Below are 19,096 nucleotides of genomic sequence, written 5' to 3'. Positions count from 1 at the left end.
CACAGGTCCTCGGATACCTCTTCTCCACAGAGGCACCCTATCAATCACCAGTCTCTTTCTCACTGACCCAGGTCAGTACAACACGGTTTTCATAACTGTCACCTGCTGGCCGCGCAGGTTCTCGGACCCCTCTACCGCCGAGGTATCCTTTAAGTGTCTTTCTCCTGGGGAAACAGCCGCACTGGGCTCACTGATCCGGACAGTGCCTTACTCACTAGGCCGCCCCACGGTTCCAGAACCACAGCCGGGCAGTGGCTTCCCCAACCGTCAGCCCTCCTGGCTCAGCGTTGTCCTTAGCAACCGACTTTGCAGTCCTCTTCCGTTGCTCCCAGCAACAAGGCTACAACAATGCCCATTGCTTTCTCCACCAATTGTGAGCTAGCGCTGTCATGTAAGTAACTTGCAGCTACAAAACCTGATCCGGCACAGGGTTTTCCATAAAACATCATAGTCCATGCGGTTTATTTAGCAGCATAAACCCACAGAAGCAACATAAAGTTCATTTATACAGCATAGCGTCCATTATGCAGGCTCTTCAGCCTCAGTGTTATCTCACCCACGTCAGGGTCACTCATGGTTCCTTCACCAGCATGTGGCAGACGTCCATTCCCTCCAGGGAATTACCAGGCACATGCAGCCATTAACACAGCGTTCACTTGCTGTCAGAAGGCAGCCCCATCTCACTCAAACGGGACCTTCCACACTGGACCAACCAGGTCCCAGCATTCACCACATGTGACCTACCCTGGTACATTATATGGTCCATAGCCACGCCCACCGGGTCACATGATTCTGACCTCATCACAGGTCCTTCAAGCATTTACACACTTTTTACAACAGTGTTCTTTAAACACACCCCTGAGTGGGTTTGTAGGTAACCAGGTCCGCACATCTCCCTAGTTACCTGGAGACTTCTCCCTGACATATTAAAGCAGCTCCTCAGCAGTATCACTGCTGATCAACACACATACCTAAGTCTCCATCTCAAGGCCACCCACCTTGAGATACACAACCGTCCTTCAGGATTCTGCCACTCATCCTCTCTTTTGGGACATCCATACAGCTCCCCCTAGCGGACACTGTGGTTACTACACCACAATATATTTTACAACAGAGTATTCATGCACGTTTGTCATACTGTGTGTTTTTTCTGTGTCTCAGTCTTTGGGTGGTGTGAACATTGTCTTACTGACCTGTTCATTTTTGTGCATGTCTCATGTGTTTTCGATTATTGCAGTCTTAGACTTATCTGACATCTGCATAACAAGTGTCTTTAGTACTTAGCAGAACCCCTTGGGCTGTTATGACCTGCTGCCCCTCTGGCCGTTATGTCCTGCTACCCGTCTGGCTGTTATATCCTGCTGCCCCTCTGGCTGTTATGACCTGCTGCTCCTCTGGCTGTTATGACCTGCTGCTCCTCTGGCTGTTATGTCCTGCTGCCCCTCTGGCTGTTATGTCCTGCTGCCCCTCTAGCTGTGGATTCTCCAAATTCCACAGAAAATTCCACCTTTACCGATTATTGCAGTCTCAGACTTATTCAACACCTTCATGACAAGTGTTTTTAGTACTTAGCAGAACCCCTTGGGCTGTTATGACCTGCTGCCCCTCTGGCTGTTATGTCCTGCTGCCCCTCTAGCTGTTATGTCCTGCTGCCCCTCTAGATGTGGATTCTCCAAATTCTCCAAGTGGTTTCTCCAAACTCAGCACAAAATCCACTTTTACCAACTACTTCAGTCTCAGATGTATTCATTCTTTACTTTCATGACAATTGTCTTTAGTACTTAGTAGAACCCCTTGGGTTGTTATGACCTGCTGCCCCTCTGGCTGTTATGTCCCGATTCTCCTCTAGCTGTGGTTTCTCCAAATTCAGCACAAAATGCTACTTTTACCAATTACTTCTGTCTCATATTTATTCAACATCTTCATGACAAGTGTCTTTAGTACGTATTAGAACTCATCATGCTGCTGTGACTTGCTGTCTCTTTAAATTATATGACCTGCTGCCCCTCTGGCTGTTATGACCTGCTGTATACCTGATGCATAGCCAGATGATGCATAGCCAGATACCAGCTTCTGGCAGCATAACTGAGGAATCATAGGGTGTTCTCCAACACATTTGTAAAGAAAAAAAATAAAGTAGTCAACCAGTCGAATTTTGTAACGGTCTGTGCAGTGTAGGAACCACAAACATGTCTAGCCACCATTCAGGAACTTTGATTATGAAGGCACACAAATCATATAGCACATATTTTTTACAGATATAAGCCCAACCGTGATCCCACATCTAATTACCACATTCACACCTCCAAAACCAGCTATAAGAAAGTAGTCAAATGCCCTCTGATTGCCCAGATGCCAATGGCACTCAGAATGGGTTCAAGTGCTACAATAACTGCAGACTGGGGACAACTTTTAAGTATCTGACACTACAATGGCGTCATAAACAATTGGATCCACCAGGAACTGTCCATAAGACTGCAAGACCACAAGTTGTTATTGAAGGTCAGCTCCATAGCCAGCAAATCCAAAAGAGACAGGAATCGAGAGCTACAAATGTGTCCAGCGTCTAGAAGTCAAGACACAACAAAACTCAGTCTTCACCTCGTGATGTTGGCCACTTTTTTGGAGGTCACGTAATTAAAGAGAAGTCAAGTTGGCTGGCAGATAAATGCTCGGAGTACTGTAGGATGTAACTTTGCATTTACATCTCATGCTGACATTTAACAATAAAGTTTAAAGGAGTTTTCCAACTTTAAAAAAAAGAACAAAAAAACTGTTGCAAATGTTATAATACAAAAAAACAGATACCAATTACCGCTCTTCTTCCACTGTGATCCAGCACTGTCTCAGTTGTCATTCCTGGTTTTCTTTACAAGCGACTAACATGCAGCGAGCCATATATTACTGGCTGTGACCACTAAGGCCACGGATTGCTGCGATCGCTTGCTGGCCACAAAGATCGGGGGCACAATAGGGGTACCACAGCTAGGTTGTTACTGGAAAGAAGAGATTAATAGTGTTTCTTTTTTTCTAACTTTTGCAGCTTTTTTTTATTTATATAAGTTGGATAACCCCTTTAACGGATTTACCTTTATAATGTGCTTTATTTTGACCACTGAGTCAGGATTCGGCCTAAATCCTTATAAAACGGTGTTCACATGGAACCTCCCATGGAGTCATTGAGCAGACAAAGCGGGTTTCCTTTTGAGCTTTTTTCTGTCGGCATTTGTCTTTTTTAGTCTAGCATGCATTTGTGACTGCTTAAAAAGATGGACACCGACAGTATGGAGGCCAGATAAAGTAGAAAGTGACTTGCTCTCCCTGAACGGCTCCCTCAGGGGTTCAATTAGAATCCCATTTTTCAGGGATCTGAACAGAAACCCTGATACAAGCGCTCAACATAGAGCACAGTATTAGGCCAGGATCACACGCAACTCCGGTCTTGAGTGCCGGCGGCAGTTCCGGGTGTTGATGCGAGAGACTCGTGCGAGTTTCTCGCATCACACACGGTAGTGTGATCCCGGCCTCAATGTGAACCCAGCCTTATTCCCATCTGGAACACATGTGGCAAATCCACACGACGTGCCATGACTGTCTAATGGATGCAGGTCCTACGCAATTTTCCAGAGCTTCCCCCCCAAAAAAAAAATCGGACACGTGCAACCATATTTTTGTTCCCGGTTGCAGTAGGACCCACATCCATCGGACATTTACAGCAAATTCTGCTGCTCCCAGATGGACCAAACCCTTTAAGAAGTAGAGTTTGATGTATCGGGTGCGCTTGAACTTTGTGCTATACCTGATATACAGTGCATAGCTGCGGTATGGCTTTGTGTGACTGTTGCAGTGTTAATTAAAAGGACCCCCCGTGGTGAGCGGTTATTGCATCTGCAATGGCAAAACTTTGGCTCCCAGCAAGCGGCTGTCACAGAGCACGCTTGGAGTTGTAGTTTTACAGCAGTTAGTAAATAGGTGGGAGCAGATTTCCCGTTCTCAAACATCCTATGTCTAATCATGCCCTAAAGAACAATAAGTGCAAGCGAATCAGTGTATTTTATGAAATTAATTAGATGATTATCACCACAAAACCGCACTGTGATAATGAAGCTTTTCTCGGCATGATAGCAATAAACTCCATATCACGTTAGTATGATGGAGCACCTTGTAGCGCAGAACGTGAATATAAAAAGTGACAATTAAAAGTGAGATATATGCAAGCCTCATAAGATGCTTAGCCGTGGTCCTGGTTAACCTGGGAGCGGAAACTATGTGTCTACCATAGTGTAATTGTCTCCATCTACACACTGTGTCCCAGAGGTTTAATTACCACGCACCTCCGTTGATTACATCATAAAGGTGTTGTATTAAATCAAACTAAATATAATAGAAAAGTTACAATAACTGGTGCTGTCAGGTTCTGGGTTACATCGGGGGCAATGGTGCTCTACTCCAGAAAAGTCGAGTCAATGTAAAATCAATGTTGTGGGTTGTAAAGAAATATTGAAATTCTACTAATGTTGTGCTGAACATGGCATGTTTAGTGTCGAGAGATGGCAGGAAATCTTCCAACAGTCTTGTAAAGTCTATCAGAAGCCTTCAGCCCGAAGACTTAACCTTGGACATAGTCGAGCCACTCTATCTAGCAGATCTCTTAGGTGTTTCGGCCTTGACACTTTCATACAGGGATTTGGACATACTGCGGGATCCACTGTGCTGCATCCACAGAGTGGCTGCTGGCCGGTGGAGTGAGTTTGAGGAAAGGATGGTCAAACTAACCTTGTTAATAATAAGAGAGACAGAGCCAGGGAGAGAGTTGGGGAAAAAAAGAATAATCAGGGTAACAGCCAAGGTCAGATACCAGATGATCAGTCAAAGGAAAGTCTCTTTTAGGCACGAGTCTCACGTCTCAATACCCAGCACTGCCGCCGGCACTCGGGACCGGAGTGTGAGGTTGCATGTATTTCTATGCAGCTGAGCGCTCCGGTCCGAGTGCCGGCGGCAGTGCCAGGTATTGATACGTGAGACTCATGCGAGTTTCTCGCAAGTGTGACCCTGGCCTATGGCAGTGAAAATTTTTACAGCTTTTTATTATTTTTTATAACGCTTTTAGATAGAAGGACCCCCAGACAAAAAAAAGTGATCACATGTTAATTTAGCAATGGGAATCTCCAAGTGATCAATAGAAAGCCAAGAGAAAGTGTTTTATTACCCTGCAGTAACCATACATTACATAGAGGCCAGTGAAATCCATAGGTTGCCTTTATTATGCACAGATGTGCTGGGTCTTCTACAGAGAAAAAGCTCCGTGTAGCTTCACCACCGGTCTAATACTGCAGATCCTAAACACATGACCCTATCTAGCAGTTCATTATCTCCCAAAACTGGGTTTTCTAACTCCCCCTCTATTACTAAAGTCTATTCCTTCCATATAGAAATAACCACGATTCTCAATAATACAAGTGAACATAGGCTGTGTGCTAATAGAGGGTGTTGGGATATGATTAGTGCTGTTTATTTTATTTTTTGTATTATTATATTTTCCTTTTATTATACTTACGAGACATTGTGCAGTTCCCATTCACAGTAAGCACAGTATGGAGAAGGAGTCTTACCATCTGTAGCCTGGAGGCTGTAGACCAGTCCCAAAGCAAGGTATCCTTTAGCAAGTGATTCTCCGGCCTCTTCCCCCATCTCTGTTACTTGTTTGGCAAAATGTTCTCCTTCTTCCAACTATAAAACAATGGAAATATCAGGAACAGATCAACATTATAACATCCATAGACATAACGGAAATATATAATGTGGATCCAACTTAGGAACAAGAAAGTGTCTCACTCACTCGAGCAGGTGTATTGGCCACTTTATAACCCTTATAATTGTTTTGGGTTTTTTTTTAGTTTTGTATCGGCTGAATCTCTTCTATCCCGAACTCAACAGCTCATAGGTGAACATAATAAGGCTGTTGAGTTCGGGTCAGAAAGCCCACAACCGGTGTGGAATTTTTTATTCCAAGGAGTTGTGATGTTGTATGGGGGGGGGGAATGTACATTAAGGATATACTAACCTAAAACATGTTACTAAAGTGGTGGAGTCTGAGAGCAAGAAAGAACGCAGGAGACTGACTCTGTGTTTGAAAGAGTTTGTAAGAAAAGACTTTTTCCATCAAGAATGATAACCTGTGTATAAGCATTAAGATAAGACAATGGCTTGCAATCATTGAAGAACGATTTCTGTATAAACCCTTTATGGAGGACTGATGTCCTGACGCTGAATCCGGAACTAAATCAGCATAGGGTTTGTTTGTTCTCTACTTGTGGATTTATTCTACACTTTATGGCCAAAAGTAGAGGAGTTTTTATGACATTCCAATCTAAATTCATAGACATTAATGTGGAGTTCCCCAATGGCAGCTATATCAGCTTATACTCTTCTGGGAAGGGTTTTAATAAGAGATTTGAGAATTTGTGTTTACTCATCCATTTGTCTGGTCAGACACTGATGTTGGATGAGAGAATCGGGTACACAATCTCCGTTCTAGTTCATCCCAAGGTGTTCGATGGGGTTGAGGTCAAGGCTCTGTACAGCCAATCAAGTTCTTCCACATCAAACTCATCCAACCATATCTTTATGGACCTCGCTTTGCGCATTGAGCACAGTCATGGGGAACAGAAATGGGCCTTCCCCAATCTGTTGGAAGCTACAATTTTCCAAAATATCTTGTGCTGAAACATAATTTCCCTTTACTGCATCTAACGAGCCAAGGACGATCTCTGAAAACAGTCCCATAGCATTATCCCTCATCCACCAAACTTTACGGCTGGCACAACGCAGTCATGTAGGTGTAACTTTCTCCTGGCAGTCACTAAACCCAGACTTGTCCTTTAGATGAAAGATAGAGTAGCACAATCCATCAGTCTTCAAAACTCGGTTGCACTGCTTCAAAGTTGAGTGGCTGTGAGATTTACACCATTTTCTCCGATGCTCGGCATTGTGCTTGGTGATGTAAGGCTGCCATGAAACTGCCGGCGGCGGTGTAATTTAATACCAGAGGAGGTTTGGACTCTACAGTTATGCAGGCAGCAGAGCTTTAGTGACTTTGTGCCTTCTGCTCCACAGCACTCGGCCCCCTGCTCTGTAACTTTACGGGGTCTCCACTTTATAGCTGAGTTGTTGCGATTCCTTCCACTTCTCAATAATATCACTCAAAGGTAATGAGGGAATACATAGGAGGTAAGACATGTCATCACGACCTGACTTGTTACACCGGTGACTCTTATTAGAGGTCCGTGCTGGTATCAATAAGCACTTAAGAAGGATCCATTTCTTTCTTTACTCAATGTAAATAAAGGCAGATGGCATGACGAGAGGCCGGAATATTCTCAGTCAGTCCTTGGAGGGAATAATGTAGGGGAGTTGAGCAATTTTGAAGACACTGAGACACAGGTTTACCGAGACAGAAAGGGGCAAACTAAATTAAAAAATTGTGATCTCCACCTTGAAGAAAAATTGGGCACCTGACAAAATTCCTTGGCCTAGAAATACTATGGGAGCTTTGCATAATATCATAATCAATGATCTTTTTTTTTTTCGCAAATTAGAAGCCACTGAATATACAGCACACAATGGCTTTCAATGCAGCTGTGTCGATCTAATGAGCTTTTCTACATGTCGACCCTTTGATGAATACAATTATATTTCTTGTTCTGAATTAGGCGTGCTGCTTTGTGTGAAACTAACTGCAAATTGTAAAATCTGTGTTGCTTTTCATGCCGAGCTATTACACCACATACAGCACATAAAATAATTACCGTGTAACCATCTCCTTTGTGTTGGTTCCAATCCCCCCTCTTATAATTTGGGCGTTCTGTTAGATTTATGAAAACTTCTCACTATCAACATCACAGTGGCCAGGTTCAAATGAACGGGTCAGAAAAATGTGTAATTTAGATATATTATAGTGGGGTCTGGGCCCAACCAAGACTCCTCTAAACACAAGAATAACCTGTTCCACGTTCATAAGACGAGATTTCAATGACTCGAAATCTCACAAAGATTTGTATAGTTGTGTTGAGTGAGCAATAGTCTAGGAGTTGACACATGGGAAAGGTGGTCTTATTATAGTTGTTAGCAGAAGAAAAAAATAGTTTTCCAACATAAGATTCTGATTGCAAGTTTGACTCTTTCCGAGCATGTAAACCCAGTTTTCGTGTTGGACATGCTATCTTCGAAAGGTCTGAATTATGGTCCAAACAACCATTCTCTGGGCAATTCTTCTGAACCTCACACCAAAATATGTGGGGTCTGGGACTTGCAGCCATGAAATCGACCTTACATCATGCCAATCTAACTAAATATGACCTTTCTTATATAATGGTGGCAAAACCCACTAGACTAAGGTCGGCTGCAGACGAGTGTATGAAAAATTGTCGCATTCCATCCAGAAAACTCGAACGATTTAAAATTAATTGAGATTTTCATGTGTGTGCCATCTATCACGGTGGTGTTGGGACTTTGCGAGCTAACCAGGTCCCTAGAACTAGAGGTGCCCTGGTCTATCCCTGTCCCCTGGATTATTTCAGAAGTTGGAGACGCCGGGTTCTTGTGCCTTGATATGCTCCTATATCAACCCTGATCTGTCCTCTGCTCCACCGAGGGTAGTGGGAAGCTGAAGTGTATAGGACACAACACACTAACCAGACATGGATAAATGAAAATACCAACCATACAAAATACACACACCAAACAACAGAGTGGGACACAGGGGAATTAAAGGAAAGAGAAACCAAAATAGGAAAGTATGAGGATGTGCACACAGACAAAACTCCAAGCAATAATCTCCTTAACAATTCCCAAACATGAACTCCAGCCACGAACTGCATCTCCAACTCCAGAACCAGGCAGTAAGAACTAACACTGGCAATCCATAAGTGCCAAAGGCGATCATATATAGCAGAGGGAAGTGGCCAACACTGAACAGCTGGGACAATCCAGGTAGGAAAGCTACAGGAGTTTCAACTGAACAGATTAACCCCTGCACTGCTAGCAAGGAAAAAAACTGCACTGTTTAATAAGATGGTGAAGTACTTCTAACCAGTGCAGGAATGCCTGACATCAGACACCACCGTCTTCTGTACCCTCTCTGTTGCGGTATCCCCTTGACACATCCATGTGACCATTTTGTACCTCTCTGTGACATCCATGTGCGATCACTTTTCATACAACTACTATACATTAAAAAATATACGTGATCAAACAGTTGGTTTATAACAGAAATCTAGCTGTAAAATCTGGGATCTGATATTTTTTTTAACATACCCATAGACTTAAATTGGTGAGTCTCGCCTGATATATGTAAGAAAGCAGTGCAGGCTGCACATTTTTTTTCATGGACAGTAGGGCCAAAAGAAAAATTGTTCATCTGAACAGCCCCATTGAATAACATGTGCCAGTGTGCTGTCCGTGTGCTGTCTGATCAAAAATACAACAGCACAAATCTGATTTATACGCTCGACTGCATGAGCCCTGAAGGTGATGAAAATGGACAATTTAAATCGCAACAAACACTGGTAGAATAGATTAAATTAGAAGCGGTCACAGACTTTAGAAGACTTGTTTGGCCGACCATTGTCTCTTCTGCTCCTCCTCATATACATGCATAATTAGCTCGGTCAAGGAAAAGCTTGGAGGTCCCTGTAAGCAATTAGTCCCATCGAAATGGTCGACTTTGGCTGGCATTAATCAATGTGCATTGGAGCCTTAAGGGGAGTCTGTCACCCCCAAAATTTTAAATTAAATCACTTATACTTTCATATAAGAGACTTAGGCCCTATAGAAATCATACCTAATTCTATGTAATGTGGATGGCCACCCTAAAGGGGTTGTTCCATCTTCATCCTTCACAAGCGCACTAGTCCCCAGCCTTCCAACTTCTTGCTTGCTGATTACATTAGTACCAACAGCATTGTCGAACTACAGTCACAAACTGTGCGTTTCACGCTTCAAGCAGCGGCAGCTTTGCCTCTGTAGCATTTGAGGATCACAAGGGCAATGAAGCTGGCCAGATCCAATGATCCAGAAATCTGCAGACCAATGCATGGAAAAGAGCTTGTAAGTGCTGCGCTCATTGCGTAGGAACTAGCTACCTCTGATAGACATCAGCAGTGGCCGGTAATCTAGGTGACATGCAGTAAAAAAAAAAAAAAAACAAACATAAAATCCCTGCATTCTTGACAATGAGGAGAATTTCCAATAACAAGTAATTTGAAAATGTTCTAATTTCAAGGAGCACTTTAAGATTTTACCCATTTAAGATGATGAGACTACCCCTCTAATTTTAACAACAGCGAAGATCAAAAAGATTCACAAGACCCTGGTCCAGAGGCTGCTGTGGTAGTCCATATCAGCTGGATCAGGGTCCCGGTGAACCGTCTGCTGGTACCTTTTTCCTGATTAGTAGGTCTGGCATGACATCAGCTGTGCCACAACTATGACGTCATACTAGGCCTACGAATCAGAGAAGACGCTGAGGATTCTGGCAGGTACAATCCTGTTCACAAGGCTCTGGTTCGGCAGCCACGGAATACAGATGTTGTCACCTGATCAGGCTCTTAGGACCAGAGCTGTGGAGTTGGTGTCTATTTTGATGGAGTCAGAGTAAAATAGACAGACTCCTAAAATATATACCATAATACATTGGGCACAGTAGTACAATGCAGGATGTGCTGTAAATGTTTTCATAAGAAATTGGGAAAGTTATGAAATGTCCTATAAATGTCTGATCAGTTCCTGATCCAAGGATCTGGGCTTTTAGTTGGGATGAATCTGTGCTGCACTTTATATACATGCTCAGTAATGATGCAGGGCTGTGGGGTCGGAGTCATGGAGTCGGAGTCGGTAGTCAGGGAAACTGAGGAATCGGAGACGGAGTCGTGGAGTCAGGGAAATTGAGGAGTCAGAGGTTTGCCTTACCGACTCCACAGCTCTGCTTATGACTCTTACTGATCATCTATTTAACACAGATTAGCTGTAAGCATCACATGTCATTAGCTGGCACTGCACCCATTCTGTGTCACTAACTCTCACTTGGGTAGTTGATCGTGACCATATAAAAATATGCAAAACAAAAAGCCTCTCAATAAAGTCCTCCCTGAGACTGACTGACCTACGTGAGAACATGTGGCCTCATCCATGGCACAGAGAAGGGTCCCAGTGCGGTTACTTGGTCTGCTCCCACTGCATGCACCTAATTAGCACGGACTTAGCCAGTAATGTTAATCACGGATCTGTTACTTCATATGAATGTATAGCATGTGTGGTATGGTAATGCTGAGCTCTGTGCGCCGTGTGATTTTAGGTACAGAGGTGAATCGCCGGCATAGCTGACGCAGCTGTCCAGCATGAGCAGATGTCATGTACAGCACATACCACGGGAGGTTATGCCATGTGCTTTCTACTACTATAGGACGGAGAGCATAGCTCAGATGTCCCGGGATTTACACCCAACCAACAAAGCCTTTACATGCCACAAAAATCATTTGACGACACACTATACCAAAAAATAGTTATATATATATATATTATAAAATGTATTCATTTATACAGTGTGACAGATCAAGCCTAATTGACGCTTCTAATCCTGATTTCTTATTTTGATTTCATATATGGGTGGTTGGACTATGGGTGCCCAAAAATAGGTAAATGCCCAAAAATTATGGTGCAACTTACACCAGACATTTTACTCCAGTCCTTGAATGGAATAATATTGGTGCATGACAGTTGTAAAATACGCCTAATTGCTTAATGAATTAGGAGCATCTTTCTTTACACAACGCCAAGAGGTTGTCTGGCTTTAGGCTACAAGTCTGCAGTCACTGTATGTGACTGCTCACTTGTGAGTTCTCACATTGCGTGCTGTTAGGATTCTCTGATTTGAGCGATGGGAGCGGCTGACGCATGACCCCAAGTATGTGATTTGCATACATGCAGTCACGTGCCAACTAGACATGTGCGGCCTTCCACAATGCATGTGAATTGAGCGAGGTCGGACAAGTCTAGTCGGAATGTGGCTGTAAGTTTGAAAAACACATACTTGGATTCACTTGGAATTTGAAAATTGATTTTTTTTTCTATCTAAATAAAATCAACTACATCTATTATTGGGACATAAAACACATGATTAAGCTGCAGAGCAGGTGCCACGGCATTCACCTGCCTGCAGAAGATTTTACTTTGTTTTTCTTCAGTATGTACATATATTCACTCTGTAAACTAGGGGGCAGGTGAGGGATCAGTGACCTGTCAGCAGTCTGCATTATGAATACCTAATCAGAGCACCACATGAAGACCTCCCACAGGCCGCCCCCGAGCACGAGAATATCATTAACTAAAAACTGAAAATAAGGATTAAACAACAACCACAAGACGGATTTCATCAACCAAGGTTATCATTGTAATCAGTATAACGGCTCTAACCAGACAGTGTCTGTAGGTTACTGAGCCCAATCCTGCTGACAGGTTCCCTTTAAGGATTTTTAGGAGTGTAGTGCAAGTTTACACTGATGTTTGGGACTCTAAAACGAGGATATTCTAACACTAGGGTCTCCAGAACAAGAAAATACTGACACACTAAGTCCCAGAACAAAGTTTATATTGACACTTGGGACACCAGTACAAAAGTACACTGACACGTAGGGGTGTAGAACCAGTATATACTGATACTTAGGGTTCTAGAAAAAGAATATACTCACACTTGTGGCTCCAAAACAAGTATACAGTGACAAATGGGACACCAAAATACGTTTACACTTACACTTAGGGATCCAAAATAAGGATATACTGACACTTGGGGCTCCAGAACCAAAATATACTAGTACCTGGGGCTACAGGAACATTGGAACTTAGGACAATTTACAAAGAAACAGTGACACTTAGAGATCCAAATCAAGGATACACTGACACTTGTGGGCTTCAGAACAAGAATAAATTGACACCTGGATTTCCAGAACAAGGGTTCACAGCCAATTAAAGTCCCAGAACAGGGTGCACCGATGCTTGGGATCTCAGCACGATGCTATGTTATCATATTATGTCCAAGAAAAATGGTACATTGACCCATAGCACTGGAGAACAATGATTGACTTACACTCTTTCACAAGCCCAGAGCACTGGCAGTCACTTATTATGCTCAGAAACCTGGTACCATGCAGTTTAAATAAAAAATATAACTTATCACGGGGGGAGGTTTCCATTTAAAATAGTCTGTAAAGTGAAAATGCAAGAACATAACCTGGAGAGATATGTCACTCTGGAGAAGAAGACTAATGGTTAATGCTTTTCATTAGCGGAACGCAATTCAATGGTAGGAGATCTGAAATACTGTGGGGAAGTCTCACTCGCCGGGTCTTAGCCACTTAATAAAGTCATAACCGGCTTCCTGGTGAAGTCTAACTGATTACCAAGTTATGCAAAGCTGTATTAAGGTGTAAGGCTTAGATTTCCCCAGACCCTGAAATGTTCAACAAAAACGTTTGATTCCAACTGTTCCACTTAATTTAGCAAAGTCGTTACTGGGATGAATTAATGAATTGATGTCGAGTTTTGGACATTAATGTGATTTTAGATGAATTTTGTTTCAAGTGTTTATTCCTAAATGCTGTAAATACCGGATTCTATTGCGGAGACAACTGCATTAGTATAAGGGTCAGGTTAAACTACAGCCTATACCCTATCAATAACGTCCGGTACCTTCCCTTCTGCTTTCAAACATGCCACAATCACGCCTATCCTTAAAAAGCCAACCCTCGACCCAACCGCTATGTCCAGCTATCGCCCAATATCGTTGCTCCCATTCGCTTCCAAACTCCTGGAGCAGCACGTCCACGCTGAACTTTCCTCCCACCTCTCATCTAACTTGCTCTTTGACAATCTACAATCTGGTTTCCACCCACATCACTCCACTGAGACAGCCCTGACCAAAATTACTAACGACCTACTAACAGCCAAATCAAATGGACAATACTCTATATTCCTGCTTCTAGAACTGTCCTCTGCATTCGACACAGTTGACCACTGCCTCCTAATACAGATCCTCTCCTCCTTCGACATCAAGGACCTCGCCCTATCCTGGATCTCCTCATACCTTTCCAACCGTACATTCAGCGTCTCCCACTCCCACACTACCTCCTCATCCCAGCCTCTCTCTGTTGGAGTCCCCCAAGGCTCTGTTTTAGGACCCTACTCTTCTCAATCTATACACTTGGTCTGGGGCAACTCATAAAGTCCCATGGATTCCAGTACCACCTTTATGCTGATGAAACTCAGATCTACCTCTCCGGTCCAGACGTCACCTCTCTGCTGTCCAGAATCCCAGAGTGTCTATCAGCCATATCCTCCTTCTTCTCCTCTCGCTTACTCAAGCTCAATGTGGACAAATCTGAACTCAACATCTTTCCTCCATCTCACAGATCTTCCTTACCCGACCTAGCTATAACAATTAATGACATCACGCTTTCCCCAGTACCGGAAGTCCGCTGCCTCGGAGTAACCTTTGACTCTGCCCTGTCCTTTAAACTGCACATCCAAGCTCCTTCTACCTCCTGTCGCCTCCAGCTCAAAAATATTTCCAGAATCCGTCCTTTCCTCAACCCTCAATCTAGTAAAATGCTTGTGTATGCCCTCATCATCTCCCGCCTCGACTACTGCAACATCCTTTTCTGTGGTCTCCCTGCTAACACCCTCGCACCTCTCCAGTCTATCCTTAACTCTGCTGCCCGACTAATTCATCTCTCTCCTCGCTACTCCTTCGCTTCTCCCCCCTGCAAATCTCTTCACTGGCTCCCATTCCCTCAGCGTATCCAGTTCAAATTACTAATACTGCCCTACAAGGCCATCTATAACCTGTCTCCCCCATATGTCTTTGAACTAATCTCCCGATACCTTCCCTCACGTAATCTCCGGTCCTCCCAAGACCTCCTTCTCTCCTCCACACTTATTCGCTCCTCATCCAACCGCCTCCAAGACTTCTCCCGAATTGCCCCTGTCCTCTGGAATTCTTTGCCCCAACAAGTCTGACTATCAACCACATTTGGAAACTTCAGACGGAACCTGAAAACCCACCTCCTTCAAAACCTACAGCCTGCAATGACCCCGCTACCTCCTTCTCTCTCACCACTACCGGTGATATCACCTCAACCAACACCGGAACTGCTGCAACCCACCAACCTACTGTCTCCGTCCCCAACATCCTGTAGCATGTAAGCCCGATAGGGCAGGGTCCTCTCCCCTCTGTATCAGTCTGTCATTGTTAGTTTGTTTACTGTAAGTGATATCTGTAATTTGTATGTAACCCCCTTCTCATGTACAGCACCATGGTGCTATATAAGTAAATAATAATAGTGCTGAGCGAATGTGCTCGGATAAGGTGTTATCCGAGCATGCTCGTGTGCTCGAAAAATATGCTCGGCATGCTTGAAAAATATTTTCGAGAGCCCATGGCTGCATGTAACACATGCATGGATTGCCTTAAAAACAGGCAATACCTGCATGTTTTGCGGTCAAATAGCCGCAAACATATTTTTTGACCATTTTTTTAAATTCCTATTTAAAAAAAAAAGTTAGAGAATTCTTACCCAAAATAATCATATAAAGGATAAAAATATACAATATAGAAAAAAGGAAAAATGATGGGATTGTCCATTCATCAAAAAAAAAAATCAAATGGAGAAATACTGGAATAATTTCTCTCTCATTGATTAGATACGCAGTTTCCTTTCTAATATTGTTTACTCCATCCCCAATCAGGCCGCCATCCTTTCCTCCATTCTTATTTTTAGTAAAGGGAATCTGTCACCATCCTTTTGCTATGTAATCAGACAGCAGCATGATGTAGGAGCAGAGACGCTGATTCCAGCAATGTATCACTTAGTTTACTGGGAGCTGGAGCAGAGCTCAGATGTGGAGCTGTGTGTAACCCCGACCACACCACTGTTTTCTGTGTACATTGTATAGTGATAAAGAGCTGCTAATCAGTGCAGGGGTTGTGGTTGGACTAGGAGGCATGAGGACAGTTGTCCAGTAATCTTAACCTCCTGCTGATACAAAACTGATTGTATGGAAACAGCAAAACACAGCCCAACAAGTGACACATCGCTGGAATCAGGATCTTTTCTCTTACATCATGCTGATCTCATATTACATAGCAAAAACCTGCTGACAGATTCCCTTTAAGGAAAGCAAAATAAAATAGTACACATGGAAGAGGCCAAAAAAAGCAGAGAACAAGAGAAAGAAGAGAAAAGAAAACCAAATAACCCCTAGTGGCTTTAAAGGCATTTCCCTTTACTGCCTGTAAGGCTACATTCACATGTTGCGGAAAATTTCACCTCTGAATTTCGTTACAAACCCGCAGACAAAATCCGTATCTGATATTTGGGGATTTCATTGCGGATTTCACCCTACTACGTTTACTAAACACTGAACAGGGTGAAAATCACAATGAAAATCTGCAAAATAATGCGGCTGCTGCAGTTTTGTAATGTGCTCCATGCCTTAATTTTCGTGCAGATTTGCTTTTGCAACATCTGAATAGGACAGACCCTCATTTTATTTATTTTTTAAAAATTCCTATTTACATACCAAAATTTGGGGTGCATCTTACGGTCTGGTGCGTTTTACAGTCTGCAAAATAATGTTTTTGTCCCAGAAAAATATTGCAATTACACATGTTTTATTATACACAAGTTTATTTCCTTTGTATTGGAACAACGCAAAAATACAAGAGAAAAAAAAAAAGGCAAACTGAACATAATTTCACCAAAAAAAAAAAAATGGGAAGGACAAAATTGTTGGCACCCTCAACTTAAGTAGGTTGCACACCCTTTGGAATAAATAATTGCTGCAATCAATCGCTTCCTATAACCATCAACAAGCTTCTTACACCTCTCAACTGGAGTTTTGGACCACTCTTCTTTAGCAAATTGCTCCAGGTCTCTCATATTTGAGGGTGTAAGAGAATGGTCAACCATAATATGCTGAACAGCCATGTTGCGGCCTAGTAGCCATCTTGGACAATCTGTAGTCAACTAACTTTGCAGGTAAAGAGCTGAGGTTCTCCTCAAAATGGAGGTATAAACTGACATCAGAGTCACTAGTAAGCATGGACGGAGTCCAGGAAGACTAATAGGAACAGCTGCGGGGGACTGTGATTGTAAATAAGTGCTATTATATGGTAGTGAATAGTATATATGTTGGATTGGTATAGAAACCAGGACCATAGGGCTGTCAGTGGTGAAGAGTTATGTGCGTAGGGATGTGAGTAATGACATTAGCTAAAAGGAACATGGAGATTTATAGGCAATACTCATAAATGTTGTCATGTTGTGTCATTGAATGCTTTGTTCTAAAATCTATATGCCTTTTGCTGCAGTATGTACTTTCCTTTCTCTAACTATGTAGTCCAGGGCCAGACCACCCACAGCTTCTCGTCTGGACAACCACGCGTGTCTGAGTGCTTCAACTAGCCTGTCTTATGTATCTGCTCTGTCACGTTTCTCTAATAAACCTCAGTTCTGGCTTCATAGAATTGTCTACAGTGTCTTCTCGGACTATGCAAAGCTCTCAGGACTTTCTACTAGAAGGTTGCCTTCTCCCAACAACAATTTTAAGATTTCTCTAGAGGTGTTCAATGGGATTTAGATCCAGTCACATTGCTGGCCACTTCAGAAATCTCCAGCTCTTTGTTTTCATCCAGTGCTTCTTGAAGTATGTTTGGGTTCATTGTCCTGCTGGAAGACCCATGACCTAGGACGCAAACCCAGCTTTCTGACACCGGGCACTACATTGCGACCCTAAATCCGTTGGTAATCTTCAGATTTCATGATGCTTTGCCCACAGTTAAGGCACCTAGTGCCAGAGGCAGCAAAACAATCACAATATCTTTGAACTTCCACCATATTTGACTGTAGGTAGAGCTTCATCTCCTACATCACAGCTTTTCCTGGCTGTCATTGTGGCTGAATAGACGTTAACCATTTTCTTTTTTGTTATCACTCCAAGTGATTTTGTCCGACACATTTTTGGGGTTTTGTGTGAATTTATGTTTAATTTGCCTTTTTTTTCAGTTTTTCTTTGTGCTGTTCCAAAGGAAATAAACAAGTGTATAACAAAACCTACGTAATTGCAATAATTTTCTGGGAGAAATACTTCATTTTCTGGAACAATTTCGAGAGTGCCAATACTTTCGACCATGACTGTATCTCATCAGAGAAATCTGCTTCTTTCTTTGCCAGGGAAAAACATTAATTTTCACCCAAGTCATCTGTGAAAGATGATGTAGGGGAAGAAAACAATTTGTCACGTCTGATTTCAAACTGCTGATCATTTTGATTTTGACGACTAAGTCGGTCCCAGACGGGTTTGGCAGCATCTCTCTTGTAGAGAACACATAAGCACTGAGGAGAGTTAGATGACTGTCGATATATAGTACATCATTGTTATATTATAGCACCTGATCCCATTGTACAGAACATAACCATAATTATTCTCCTGAAAATTCCACAATAACTCAATAATTGACATTTTGCATACCAATTCAATAACTTGCATTTTAAATATTTTTTTTCTTTTTTTATCAAGAGACTGATTTGCTCCATAATTAATTATTGCAGAAATCCAGTATATAAGTTAAATATGTAAATTGCCCATTTTAGCTGTCCTCGTTTCAACCCTCCCACATGTACTGGGCTTTCAGAAGGCTCAGTGTGAAATATGCAACAATACAGCACCTAGGAACATCCTGTATGCCAGATGCACATTAATGTGGTTGAGATATAAGCCACTAGAACTGGAGCATGAAATCTAGACATTAATTCACCTTTAACAAGCAGTAATCATTAGAACTTCAGCTTACAATCCCGCTCTCGGGTAAGACACAGCTCAGACTTCCCTGTATTCTTATACACCATTTTTGCAATTTCATGAAAAGACTCTATCCTGGTATTACTGATAAAAGAGTAGAAGACGGATGCTGAAAGTGTTAATAATGATTCCTGATCGCTTCTACAAATCGGTGGATAACGGGAAGCACAAAGGTGTCAACACA

General features: G+C 42.7%; 1 protein-coding gene across 1 annotated transcript in view; it reads right to left on the bottom strand.

Annotated features, from left to right (window-relative positions):
- Window positions 1–19,096, bottom strand: part of TTC7A (tetratricopeptide repeat domain 7A) — a 421,036-nt gene that overhangs the window by 226,522 nt on the left and 175,418 nt on the right. The window contains exon 12 of the mRNA XM_073554004.1: window positions 5,613–5,730. Within this exon, the coding sequence (XP_073410105.1) occupies window positions 5,613–5,730 (118 nt within the window). The remainder of the gene's footprint in view (window positions 1–5,612; window positions 5,731–19,096) is intronic.

This window comes from Dendrobates tinctorius, unplaced genomic scaffold, assembly GCF_039654945.1.
Source record: "Dendrobates tinctorius isolate UK_male_01 unplaced genomic scaffold, ASM3965494v1 ptg000205l, whole genome shotgun sequence".
NCBI classification, from domain to species: Eukaryota; Metazoa; Chordata; class Amphibia; order Anura; family Dendrobatidae; genus Dendrobates; species Dendrobates tinctorius.
Note: the sequence above shows the minus strand (reverse complement) of the source record. Positions and strands in the feature narration are given on the sequence as shown.